The sequence below is a fragment of the Haliotis asinina genome, chromosome 13, assembly GCF_037392515.1.
Source record: "Haliotis asinina isolate JCU_RB_2024 chromosome 13, JCU_Hal_asi_v2, whole genome shotgun sequence".
NCBI lineage: Eukaryota > Metazoa > Mollusca > Gastropoda > Lepetellida > Haliotidae > Haliotis > Haliotis asinina.
In genome coordinates, this window is record NC_090292.1 from 49,019,441 (window position 1) to 49,034,093 (window position 14,653).

Consider the following 14,653-nt stretch of genomic DNA (forward strand, 5'->3'; position numbering starts at 1 on the left):
GAGTTTATAACAACAGAACAGAATTTGTTGCTGACATTAATGAGACTGACTTATCATGGGATGGATTGTTATACCATGAATAAAAAGTTACGCGCCATCGATTATATAGGCTGGCACATAGCTTTTTTCCTGAAAGATTTCCTATCATAATTTTTCAGAAAAAAAACGAGCTTTCATAATTTGGTTTAGTACTTTTAGTTTAAAAACAAAACCACAATGGAAATTATCTTTTACTTTCAACAGCATGCATACGCATTTGGAAAACAGCGATATCCTCTTTATATGAACAGAATTTGGTGTTGACATTAATAAGACAAATTTACCATGGATCAATATAATAGTGTGGAGATATAAACAGTTCTGTACATGTCTCATAATGAAAACATACCAAAAGGAAATGAAAATCATATTCAACAGATCAGAAATAATTCTTAGGAGATGCGTTGCCTGGAACATGTCTCATACATACTTCTCAACTCTGAAAAGAGTTTTGAAATTACTACGATTATTTTGAAAAAGCATTACGTTGAAATTATGGAATGCCAATTTTGATATTCAATGTCTGTATATCTCCGTGTAAACATAGCTAGGAAAATCTTGACATTACCACATTCTTGACTATTCGAAAAACATAAGCAAATCCAGTTTCAAGGAATAACTTACGAATATGTGAAACCCAACAAAGTTTACCTTGCTCATCAAACTGTTTCAACATTTCATAGCACGCCTTAAGATATCTGGGTGAGTGAGTGAGTTTACTTTTACGCCGCACTCAGCAATATTCCAGCTATATGGCGGCGGTCTGTAAATAATCGAGTCCGGACCAGACAATCCAGTGATCAACAACATGAGCATCGATCTGCGCAACTGGGAACTGATGATGGTCAACCAAGTCAGCGAGCCTGACCACCCGATCCCGTTAGTCGCCTCTTACGACAAGCATAGTCGCCTTTTATGACAAGCATGGGTTGCTGAAGGCCTATTCTACCCCGGGACCTTCACGGGTCCATAGCAGGCCTCAGGATATCGAGGCTTGCCCATGTGAAGTAATCTACACCTATAGCTAATAAAACGACTATACGCAGAAATAGTGAGTGAGTGAGTTTAGTTTTACGCCGCACTCAGCAATATTCCAGCTATATGGCGGCGGTCTGTAAATAATCGAGTCTGGACCAGACAATCCAGTGATCAACAACATGAGCATCGATCTGCGCAATGGGGAACCGATGACATGTGTCAACCAAGTCAGCGAGCCTGACCACCCGATCCCGTTAGTCGCCTCTTACGACAAGCTGAGTCGCCTTTTATGGCAAGCATGGGTTGCTGAAGGCCTGTTCTACCCTGGGACCTTCACGGGTCATACGCAGAAATAACTTCAACACACGTCTTCTAAAATTGCATTACTAGGAGTAGGTCCAGTAACACAAAGGCATCTGTTTTATCTATCGACGACCTGAAAGTATATGTCCGAACCATAAATTAAAATAGGCATTATTTCAGAGTCTTTCGACAATATGGAAAGGTAGCACGATTTCAGTAGTCTAAGAACCGGAAAGCTTGCTCTTCCAGCTTGAATAGCTAGCGTTTCATGGGGGCCGTGTTTGGCAGTTTGACTCAAGATTTTCTAGGACATCGGTCCAGCCCCACAACGAAGAACCCTAGACCAACGAGTTTGTTCAAAAATTGACACTGTTCATCCAGCGGAAAATGGGTTCCCGGTGAGATAAAGTCATGTGACTATTACCTTCTAGCGCCTAACAGGCAGCTTGGGTTATCCGTGGTAATAATAGTGATGATCAATAAGTTATGCGCAGTGTGACATCGTAGTCTGCTATTTGCCTGATCACGTCGGTATAGCAGCTAGCACAAAGGCCGATGCTGCAGTTGAAACAGCCCCCGACAAGTCCTTATCTCCACTGTTAATCCCGTATAGTGACTTAAGCCCACTGTCAAAAGTTAGGACCTGATGCAGACAAGGTAAGACACCCAAGAAGGAAGAAATAAACGTTATGGCCTGAAACCAGCACCTGGTTGTACCTGCTTGGGTTGTCAGTCAAGATCTGACGAGACAGTTCTAAGACGATGTCGTATTGGCATTTACTCATGACTGTTGAAAACGGATGGAGATGGACCTCCTATGTGTGTCTCTTACGATGAGGTGTTCACCATCAAGCATATTCTGCGTGGACTTTGCGACTGCAAGGGACTCTCATTATGAAGTGATAAATGTGAAGGACCTTTTCTCGTGTCAGCTGGCATCTCATCGGCAGCTACCTGAAGGAAGTCGGCCTGCACAATAACTATAGATAATAATGTCAATAACAAATTGCCTGCTTTTGAGCAATAATAATGTGTTTGCTGTATTTGTTTTCAAAATAAATCTTATTTGTACTTTGTACTTAAAATGTGTATGGATTCGTTACTGTGAGGCTTGAATAATGCTGATGTGACATAAAGCCCAGTTGAACCCAAAACACTACAAAACTTAATGACTGGGGCTTAGTTCAAACCAAATACAATCTTTTAATCATTTCGCGAATATGCTTATTGGATTTTACTCGTTTCATTATGACGAAGGGTAGTGGTTTAGCGTGCACTCGTCACGTTCATGACCCAGGTTGAATTCAGTTGGGTACAGTATGTAAAGGCCATCTCTGGGTCACTCACCACGGTGAGATTGATGGAAAATAGCTATTAATGGCCATAAACATAGCTAACTCTCTAGTCAATATCTAGTGTATCAGAAAATGTGACAAAAATATTTCCGAGTTTAATGTTTAACTAGTGCTTTACCCTGAGTGTATCTGTATCAAAACCTTATTTTTATTGCATACATTTATAAAATGTTTCAAAAGAATGTGAAGTTAATTTGAAGGGTGTCGGCCCTCTTGCAGAGTTACCCTTTTGGGTAATAATGAGTAATATCAATGTAGAGGTTTTATTAGTTTTCAAAATTCGTCACTATAAGGCTTGAATAACGTCGATGTGACATAAAGCCCAGTTTAACCCATAACACTATAAATCTTAATTACTGGAGGGTTAGTTCAAACCAAATCCCATATTTTAATTGATTGCTTATTTTGCGATTATGATTATTGGATTTGTTTAGCTTCATGATGACGAGGGATAGTGGGGTAGCGTTGGCTCGTTACGCTGAAGACCAGGTTCAGTTCAACTGGCTACAAATGTTTCAAAAGAATGTTTTTGATATTGCCAAATGAATCGGCATCAAAACAGTATTTTCATTGTATATTGTCATTTATGGATATTTTATTTGCACTCGTTTTATGACTGTGAAGTTAATTTGAAGGGTGTCGGCCTCTTGCAGAGGTAACCTTCTGGGAGCCTGGAACAGACTGCCGTCATTGCCGGATATCTGAAATAGACCAAAATAGTGAAAAAAAGTGGAAACTACAGTTTCGTCACACTGACACTTTTCGAACAAATATATAGATTGAGCACATTCTACATGTTTGATAGTTTGCTCAGTGTCAATATGAGGTAGCACAGTCGGTAAAACTTTCACAATGAAGAATTAAGTTCTTTTTCCCAACCGGGGATATTCCTCACTATGTTCCTGAAGAGATCCTTCAGCAGACTTTATTTGCATGAGTACACCGGTTGTTCAGCTTGACCTGATCGAGGGAATACTAACTGTCTTCGTGACCGTGTTATAACCGGTTGGGTCTATCAGTATGAAGAGGTGCACCTTTGTCGGTTGATTGTCAACATGACCAAACAGCAGAGACAAGGTGGCCGTTTGAAATCGTCTACAATATAATTTTTAAAAATAGAAGATACAGACGACCTAATGTTTCCGATGTGTCCATGCTTCGCAAGAACGCAACATAATAACATTCTCTACTCAAATGTTTAAGCTGACGATTGTGCCATTTAACCTCCCGGGTCATGCATACGTAGAGTAGCTCAGGTCAAGCTGAACGTACTGTTGTTTGACAATTCTTGCCAGAACCTACCAGAAACTGAGTCTCTGTAATGTTGATGGAGAGAACTGACGTGACATTTGGTGTGAGCACAGGACTGGGAGAGGTCACTTCTCTTCCCCATGTCCCATCAGCAAGAGTATTGTAGACGATGGTGTTGGGAGACCACCGAAAAGTCAGAAAAAATATCACTCTGCTGCCATTCTTATTCATCAGATATATTAAAGGGCTGAAGAAGATGATCATTATTCACTAGACATTATACAACACGTTGTCTTTTATTTACATTAGTTTAACACGGGAGTAGAGCAGAATGAATGAATGAGTCAGTGAGTGAGTGGAGCGCATTGGCGCTTGTGAGTGAATGAGTGTCACTGGGCTGAAAGGTGTTAAGTGGAGTGGAGCGGAGTGGATTGAAGTCTGGCAGATGGATATGGAGTGAGTGGGTGAATTTAGTTGTACAGCAATCATCAGCAAGAGTGTTGTAGATGACGGTATAGGAGGGGGACCACCGAACCTCCAGATGAAACACCTCTCTACTGCCATCCATATTCATCAGAAATATTGAAGGGCTGGGGAAGATGATTATTATTCACTAGACATACAGCTCGTTGTTTGTTGTTTACAGTAGTTTAACACGGGAGTAGAACAGAGTGAATGAGTCAGTGAGTGAGTGGAGCGCATTGGCGCTTGTGAGTGAATGAGTGGCATTGAGCTGAATTGTGTTAAGTGGAGTGGAACGGAGAGGAGTGGAGAGGATTGAAATCCGGCAGATGGATATGAAGTGATTGGAGTGAGTGGCTGAATTTAGTTGTACATCAATCTCAGCAATATTCCTGGCGGTCTGTAAATAATCGAGTCTGGACCATACAATCCAGTGATCAACAACATGAGCATTGATCATTGATGTATGCAATTGGGACGTGTTAACTAAGGCAGTGATCGAGCTTGACCATCCGATTGCGTTGGTGACCTCTTACACTGCAAGCATGGATTACTGAAGGCCAATATTCTGACCTCGACCTTCACGGGTAGGTAATTGATGGACGTCCGGTGATTGACATAACATAATAAGAATAGGTCCATGTATTTGGGATTCGATGACATCCAAAGACAGATGGAACGACCAGCTCTTGCGACAAGCATGCAGACAGATTACCAGTACCGTCATTTCTGACCATGGGTCATTTTGCATGCTTCCTTTCTCGATTATTAACAGACTGCAGGTTAATCGAAGACATTTCCCAGCGTCAAACATGTCTGTCCCGTTCCAACGATCTCGATCTCAATCAAGGCAAACTCATTTTTACCAGAAACATAGTGCTGATTATTGTAAACAAACACCTACGTCTTGTACAGCACAAACCTAACTATCTCTTTTGTTATCTATGGTGGGGAGGCTATCGTCACAAGGAGACATGACATATACAGCATGAACCTTCCCCTAACTATCTCTTGTCTGATCTGTATACCTTGCCGTGTTATTATTTTCCAAAATAAGCATCAGTCTGTGCCATACAAAGTGTTTATTATTGTTGATTGTTATTGTCGAACTTTACAAACACCTACGCCTGAACTCCAGCTGAAGCCTGTACGATAATCTCAACGCCTGTGGACAAGGGAGCAGGGAGAGACGTCTTCAGTTTTGGCACCTGTTGCAAGGAAGACAGTCAGCATGTTGCAAAAAATAATTGACAAAACAATATGCTGAAATGCTAAGCAGAACTGAAGCAAAGTGTGTAATAATCAGTGTTTTATATCTGTCATAATGAAGTAATGTAAACGTTTGTCTCACACATATATTACGGTATTTTTTGTCGGTTTAAAGCGAACTGTGTTCATTATGATAAGATTTTATATCAGGCATCGGTATATGTCTCAGTAAATTAACACGTCAAACGTGAAGTGATGCGTGTGTTTGAAGGACGTGCAGATACATGTGTTTGGTCTACAAATAGTTGTCACTGTACCGTGTCAATCCATAGGGTCTGCATGCACCGTCCCATGTCTAATGGTACTTTGTCATAGAAACATTTGCCTGAGGGGGTTGGTAGGTAGGAGAATCCGTTCGAACAGGCCACATTCACGTGGGTCTGGTTCCTCATCACCAAGAGAGCATTCAGGACCCGGAAGTCGCTGCAGGCAACTAAACACAACACAGATTCGACATCAGACTCCTTATGGATTAATTGTTGGTAATTCCGATCAGTCAATACAAAGGTGAAGCAGTTATTTGCGTAATCTGTTAAAAAGATCCTAATTTTATAAGTTTTTCTTTTGTTTTTGTTTTTTTTTCTAAATTTAAACTGACGAGCAATGCTTAAACAGTAAACTGTTCGTTTGTTGTTGGTTTTCCTTTACTTTTTTGTCCTATTCTGGAAATTGAATCATGAATTGTTCTTTTTACACCAATTGACACGAAATGGCTAACCCCCTTAGTCATTTCACAAAATGACTAACATTTTAAGTGATTTCACGAAATGACTCTTTCACAATCTGACTATAACATATATAAGTGCACCCAGCACTTAACCACGCATCTTAAATAACACGAAAACCAGTACTTGTAGGAAGATCGACATTTTCAGCCAACAGTAATACGTTGTATTTATAGCTCTAATCACTGATCTTATATAATACTCATTTTAACACTTACAGAATTTGTACTTCCATTTCATTTTGCACTGCTACTGGAATATGTTTGTAGTGATTTTTTAATCGTAGCTGATTTGAAAATACAATTGTTAATTTACCATATCCCTTTGTCATTTCTTTTCCAACGAGTTCCTGGTCAACTGTTGGATATTTATAAATTGTAGATGTAATGTGGCAAATAAATAATAGAGTAAACAGGGCTTATCACGAACAATTCAGTTTCATTTCGTTATAATTGTAGTTCGTTATACACATTTCATTATATGTGTCAGTTCCTCAAACGAATGTGTTTTGTTATAAATGCTGATTGTGGTATATTGAGCTTACCTACTTCTGCGTGGCTGGTGACACTAACAAGTTCTAAAAGAACCGCATCTGTCATTGAAAAAGCATTTGAACTATACCATGTCCAAAATATTTTAAAGTTGAATAATCAACACCTTTACTCCAACCGTAGAGACAGAATCTGAAAAAGCATTTCTGCAGAAAATCAAGTTTCTGGCAGAATTTTTGGTTTGACTACAAGAATTTGGTTTCACTATCTTTCGATAACTTATTACGCACTTTCTTTAAATGATGTTTTCCATCTCCTGAAAACATCTTGAAGATGGAGGGGAAATGATTCCTAGAAGTAGATCGTCGCACAAATCTTTCTAAACATATCTTAACAAAGCAAAATGAAAATGAAATAATTTGATGGCTTTTTTATGCATCATTAATTCACACTCTATGTTACATGAGTTACTTTGGACAAAGATACAGGTATGTTCCCAAACATGGAAACGCAAAATGTTGCCTCCACCCCAAGGTAAAAGAAGTCGAAATTTCTCTGTTGACGAAGAGAAGGGGATCCAGTCAATTGTTGAGATCAAATCTATAGTTTACCATAGGTATGCAGATGTCGTTGCGCCACGAACGTTTTCTATTAGGACATAAAATTCCAGTCGTTTGCATACATATATATATTTCGTAAACATATGATCTCAGCTCCGTTTGGGCACCCGTGGCGAGCCACCTTCTCGTGGTGGGTGCTGAGTAACGCGAAGAGCTCGCCGACACCCCCGTAGTGGACCCGGGGGGATATTTGGTCCACCAACCCGTTTGCCGTGGGTTGCGTCCCGTGTCGGTGGAGGACGGGATCCTGGTGGTTGAGGGCACTGGGGCTTTTAACTGCGTTCCATTGCCCAACACACCACTTTGGCCCTTACTTCACCTAGACGGGTGGTCGAATGGGCCCGGTTCGACCAATCGGCTGGTCATGCCAAGCCCTGTGCATGGAGTATATATATCATTGCACAAATTTTATTTGGTTTTTTACTTTCGGTCTTGGCCTATTTGTTCATTGAGCTTTTCGAATTTTAAAATGCATTTTTGAAGTTCTAAATTTTTGCCTAGAGTCTTATGAAGGCGGTGGCTCATGGGCCAATCTGGTAGACTAATTATTTCTAATTCTTCTGCTGGAGTATATCATCCGGGTATCCTTGGTGCTGTAAACTGGAGGCCCGCTTACTTTAGCATTATCCTTGTGATACTCCGTGGTGGGCGGGGAGCTCGGATGATGAACCGTATTACACTAACCATGGCTTATGAAACTCCAACCAAAAAAACAAAACGTCCACTTGATATTGACCCTGTTGATACTGACCATAGACCGTCTACATCGATTGAGTATTGGCCACGTTTCATTGTGATTGAGACTCCTGATAAGACACCTTTGAAGTTGAACCCCTTTGCTGTATCCAAAGGTATTCAAGGCATTGCTGGGGATGTGAAGAACATCAGACGCTTACGTTCGGGTGCCCTGCTAGTCGAGTGCGGGAAAAAGCAGCAAGCAACAAATCTGATGAGTATTAAATCTTTCGTGGGCATTCCCGTCTCGGTTTCTGCACACAAAACCTTGAATACAAGTAAAGGTATCGTGAGAGATAGAGATCGATTGTTTGATGACATGTCGGAACTTGATATAGGATCTGAAATGAAGGATCAAGGTGTACTATATGTCAAGCGCTTTTCAACTCGCAGAAACAACGAAACCGTCAAACCAAATACGTATCTGTTTACTTTCTCATGTCCAAAAGCTCCAAAATCAGTGAAGGCAGGCTACTGCAACATACAAGTTGATACCTACATCCCCAACCCGCTCAGGTGTTTTAAATGCCAGAAATATGGACACGGTGTATCTACCTGCACATTGTCTGTTGTGTGTGCTCACTGTGGTGAGAAGACACACACAACAGAAGATTGTGACAGCGATTATAAAAAATGCACCAATTGCTCAGGCGACCATTCGTCCTTTTCTAAACAGTGTCCTATTTGGAAAGAGCAAATGGAGATCAATAAAATAAAATTTACTCAAAATATCTCTTTTGCGGAGGCCAAAAAACTGGTAAAGACATCTGATCTTACAGAAAGTTATGCAACAGTAGCAAAAACATCATCGGTTTCTAGCTCTAAAACAACATCAACCACAGGCTGCCAAACTACCTTTACTTGGGTAAATTGCGATTCTCCACAGCATTTGTACCCTGCTATATCATCACAGACTGAGGAATCACTTCCTAGTACCTCAAGGTCTTCTGATCACAAATCATCATCTCAGTCACACTCAAAGTCTCAATCGACATCTGATAGTCAGCAAACGGTGAAAAGTAAACGGAAGCCAAAGCCTGATGCTTCAAAACATCAAAGTGGTAGAACTCCTAAAGGGTCACAGAACAAAATTCAATTGTACAATAAATACGGATCTCTTGAAGACATGGACGTTTCTGAAAACGTCCATTCTAGGGCACATAGCTTGTCGCCCTCTAAAAGAGTGCGGGGTAGATCCCCAATAAATCCCCCCAAAAGATAGTTTATTCCAATAATATTGTACAGTGGAACTGCAGAGGACTGAGGACTAATTTACACGAATTACAGCTATTAGTCCAAGATTGTACACCTTCAGCGTTATGTCTCCAAGAGACATATTTAAAACAGACAGATACATTTGACCTTCGTCACTTTATTACATATCATTGTTTTTCACCTCCGGGTGATAGAGCCACTGGCGGAGCATCCATTCTAGTCAGACAAAACGTTATTCAAAGCCCCGTTTCACTTAATACTAATATGCAGGCTGTTGCTGTGAGAATTACTTTACATGTAGCATTTACGCTATGCTCCCTCTATATTTCGCCATCTTCGACATTTGCCAAAACTGATCTTCAAGCTCTATATGACCAACTCCAGAAGCCCTGTATTATAATGGGAGACTTAAATGGGCACAACCCACTCTGGGGTAGTGTAAATATAAACACTAAAGGGAAATTGTTGGAGGACTTTTGTTCTGACAATGATTTGTGTATTTATAATGATGGTTCCAACACATATTTACATACTGGTACAGGGACTTATTCTGCTCTCGACTTGTCAATTACAAATTCAGAACTATTAAATGAATTCGAATAGTCAGTCCACGATGACCTGTGTGGAAGTGACCATTTTCCTACTATATTAAAAGCTGTAACTCCATCTGATGTTCCTCCATCATCAAGACGGAATTTTAAAAAGGCTAACTGGGCATTATATGAAACACTGTGTGCTGAAAAACTTAAACCCGAACGTTTTATTGACGTTCCTGATGCTATTAAATGTTTTTCTGAGGAACTGAATTCCATAGCTGATGAGTGTATACAAAAGTCCTCTGCAGTTCCACATATTCGAAAACCATGGTTCAGCGATGAATGCAAACAAGCTAGGAAGGCAAGGAAAAAAGCAGAACATTATTTCCGTCGCCATCCTATGGTGCATAATTTAAATAAATTTAAAATTTTAAATGCTAAAACACGGCGTACTTTTAAACAGAACAAACGCCAATCTTGGCAAAATTATGTATCCAAAATAAATTCACGGACACCCATGTCCAAGGTATGGAACATGGTCCAGAAAATTAAAGGTAAGGGTACTAAATCTACAGTCCATCATCTTAAACATGGAGATCAGTTACTTACGGATAAATCAGATATTGCGAATAAACTGGGTGAAACCCTCGCTAAACACTCTTCCTCTTCTAATTATTTACCTAAATTCCAGCAGTATCAAAAACAAGAAGAAAAGAAAACTATTAATTTCAGTTCAGATAATGGGGAAGATTATAATGAAACATTTTCTATTCATGAACTCCATACTGCTCTTGATCAAGCTCATGACACTGCTACAGGAGCTGATAACATACATTATCAACTCCTGAAGCATTTACCAGAATTCTGTTTAGAGACGCTCTTATCAATATTTGATGATATTTGGACATCCTGGAAATTTAATTGTGGCTAGCATATTGTACACTCGCCAGCGGCTGAAGGGATGGTGTAAATCCAACTAGGGTCCATGCAGGTAGCAAAGGTACTGTAAGTCCCCATGGTCCCTTGTATGGTGACCTACCTTCTGTTGCTGGCGATCTATAGTCTGTTTTTATATTGTATTGTCTGAATATTGATATTAGTGTTAACTTTCCAAGCTAGTTTTAATTCAAATTGTGATACTGTAGTTGTTTTACTGTCCTTTGTCGACAGGTTTTATAACACACACATATTCGTTTTCAGTGGTCTGTTCCCGTCACGATATGGCTGAAATATTGCCGATGTGACGTTAAATATTAACTCACTCACTCACTCAGCTCCGTTTGGGATTTCCTTCCATTTCGACATCAGAAAAGACATTTTAATGAGAAACTATAGCACAGCTACAGGTACAATATGAGAATAATATAGAATCATGTTGTCCGTGGATATAAGATTTACAAATATTACCCACATGAGAAACGTTTAGACGGTTGCAGTCTTAATGAATCTTTGTATTCCCACAAGACCCATCGCTCATTTTTACCTCCTTAAATTGTCATGACTTTATAGCCAAGTGGTGAAGATGTTATCAATACCATTTATTAATTATTTGCCGAGTCTCTCACAAAATGTAGCTTATGGCCTTACATTGCCACATGAAACAATGTAGACGTGAAATTAACACCATTACCTTTTTTATCTGAAATACGCGTTCAATGCCAACAGAAACTTGATATGTTATTGGCACCACGTGCAAGTTGATCAACCTTTAATTGCTCAACCTCCAGCATGGTTGAATAAAATCGGTCTATTATCCACCATACTGTTGACAGGAACCTCATAAATAATACTGTGCAAAATCGTTATTATCTGAACGCCTTCGCAGACTCGTATTCTTGAAATGTGTCTTGAAAAACATTGAAGCTGCGTCTAATTTATAGATGAACATATACTCATTAATCAGTTCAATTCTCAAGTGAGTACAGAAAATGCTTTCAAGGCTGAAAAACATGTATTATTATATTTCATAACTGTATTATGGAACGACGCGTCGACTCAGCAGAGAAACATTATTGTGCCATCGTTTTCCTTATATGAACCTATCAGAGTGTAACATTATAATGATAATAATAATAATGATGATAGTCCATTTCTCGAAGCTCCCAATATTGAAAGTCACACAGCATAGGATTAAATTATGTTCATTTGATACACATCAACATGAAGGGTAGGCGTTTTGGAACAGATACGTTTTCAGATATGATCGGAATGCTGAGTATGATGGTGCAGTTCGAAGAGTGTGGGGAAGGCTGTTCCACTCCGTGGCTGCAGAAGACACAAATGATCTTTGGCCAAACCTAACGGTTCTGACTTTGGGTACACATACGAGGGTCTGCAAAGCAGATCTGAGAGATCTTGCTAGTCAGTAAAGCTGAAGTAGTTCACAGAGATAAGTGGGAGCAGCCCCAGTTACACACTTATAGGTTAGTGACCGTGAACGGCCACCTCCTGGTGGTAGGTGCTGGGTAACGCTGAGAACCGTTCACCCCCGTTGTGGACCCGGGGGGATATTTGGTCCACCAACCCGATTGCAGTGGGTTGCGGCCCTGCGCCGTTAAATATTAACTCACTCACTCACAAATAGTATCTTCATTACCACTGATATACACTGAAATTCAAACCAGATACAATACAGGAATATGATGTGTTAATACGATACATCAAACTTCTGTGCAGCATAGCACAATGACTGACGCAATGTCCTGCAGAACGGTAATGGTCAGCATTTCTGGCTTTTCCTCTTTCTTACAATAAAATCGATAAAACATGTATCAATACACAGGTAGTCAGAATCAATCTGGGCACCCATGAAGAGCTACCTCCTCGTGGTGGGTGCTGGGTAACGCTAAGTGCTCTTCTCCCGTGTGGACCCGGGACAGAATGTGTCCACAGCACTCATTGCTTGTCGTAAGAGGCGACTAAATTGGGCAACCTGTTTGCCGTGGGTTGCGTCCCGTGTCGGTGGAGGACGGGATCCTGGTGGTTGAGGGCAGATGGGCTTTAAACTGCGTTCCATTTGCCCAACACATCACTTTGGCCCTTACTTCACCTAGACGGGTGGTAGAATCGGCCCGATTCTATCAATCGGCTGGTCACGCCAAGCCCTGTGTATGGACTTAAGTTTTTGTCAATACACTAATCTTTTTGGAAAATGTGTTACTTTTGGTCTTGGCAGAATTGTTCTCTAAACATGTTTATGATTTTGATGTATTATGTTTTGCACTTTGCCTAGAGTCTTATGCCAGAAGGCGGTGGCTCATGGGCCAATCTGGTAGATGTGTTATTAATAACTCTTCTGCTGGAGTATATCATCCGAGTATCCTTGGTGCTGCAAGTTGGAGACCCACTTGTTTTTAGCATTGTCCTTGTGATACTCCGTGGTGGGTGGGGAGCTCGGATGACGAACTATTGGAAATTAACCATGGCTTATGAAAACCCTCCTAATAAAACCAAACGACAACTAGACACTGATCCAACTGATACTGATCAAAGACTGCCCACGTCAATTCAATACTGGCCACGATTTCTCGTAATTGAAACTGTTGACAAGACTCCATTAAAGTTGAACCCTTTTGCCATATCCAAGGGTATACAGGGCCTTGCAGGTGATGTCAAGAATATTAGACGTTTGCGTTCCGGTGCTTTGTTGGTTGAATGTGGGAAAAGGCAACAAGCCACAAACCTTATGAACACAGAATTGTTTGTCGGCGTTCCAGTCACGGTTACGGCTCATAAAACACTGAATACGAGCAAGGGTTTGCGGATTGTTTGCGGATATGACAGAGCTTGACATCATCTCTGAGATGAAAGATCAGGGTGTACTCAATGTAAAACGTTTCACAATCCGGAAGAATGATGTTGTAACACCAATACTTACCTGTTCTCCTTTTCCTCACCAACTGCTCCAAAATCTCTTAAAGCAGGTTATTGTAACATCAATGTGGACATGTACATTCCAAACCATTTGCGGTGTTTTAAATGTCAAAAGTTTGGTCATGGCGTCAATACTTGCACATTGTCTGTTGTATGTGCTCACTGTGGCGAAAAGACACATACAACAGAAGATTGTGACAGTAATGTTAAAAAATGTATAAACTGTGCGGGTGACCACTCCTCCTACTCTAAAAGTTGTCCTGTTTGGAAACATCAAATGGAGATAAATAGGATAAAATTCACTCAAAACGTCAGTTTTGCGGAAGCTAAAAAGCTAGTTCAAAGCTCAGAACATACGGAAAGCTATGCTTCTATCACCAGAACATCGTCAGAAACAGTAACCGCTAAAACAACAACGTCATCTGTATGCTGTCAGACAAACCTGACTTGGGTTAAAACGGAATCTCCTCTGATATTCTCACCTGCAATATCGACCCAAACAACAGAATCAGTTCCTAGTACATCTCAAAGCCAATGTGAAACATCCTCTGATCTTAACGCATCATCTCAGCCTACAAAGTCTAAACAACTCTCTAAAGGCAAAGGTACAAAGCCAGATTCTTTGAAAAAACTTAGTGGTAAAGCACCCAAAGTGTCAGACAATAAAATCAGTTTATACAACAAATATGGATCCCTTGAGGACATGGACGTGACTGAAAACGTCCGCTCCAGGGCACACAGCTTGTCGCCCGCCAAAAAGGTACGGGGAAGATCCCCAATAAATCCTCCCAAACGATAGAT

The 14,653-nt window shown here is 40.4% G+C and overlaps 1 protein-coding gene across 1 annotated transcript in view; it reads right to left on the reverse strand.

The window, feature by feature from the left end:
* Window positions 1-1,329: 1,329 nt before the first annotated feature.
* Window positions 1,330-14,653, reverse strand: part of LOC137260027 (uncharacterized) — a 29,158-nt gene continuing 15,834 nt past the window's right edge. Inside the window, exons 2-5 of the mRNA XM_067797710.1 lie at window positions 5,915-6,090; window positions 5,514-5,596; window positions 3,978-4,054; window positions 1,330-3,376 (exon numbers count right to left, since the gene is read on the reverse strand). Of these exons, the coding sequence (XP_067653811.1) occupies window positions 3,363-3,376; window positions 3,978-4,054; window positions 5,514-5,596; window positions 5,915-6,090 (350 nt within the window). The 3' untranslated portion in view covers window positions 1,330-3,362. The remainder of the gene's footprint in view (window positions 3,377-3,977; window positions 4,055-5,513; window positions 5,597-5,914; window positions 6,091-14,653) is intronic.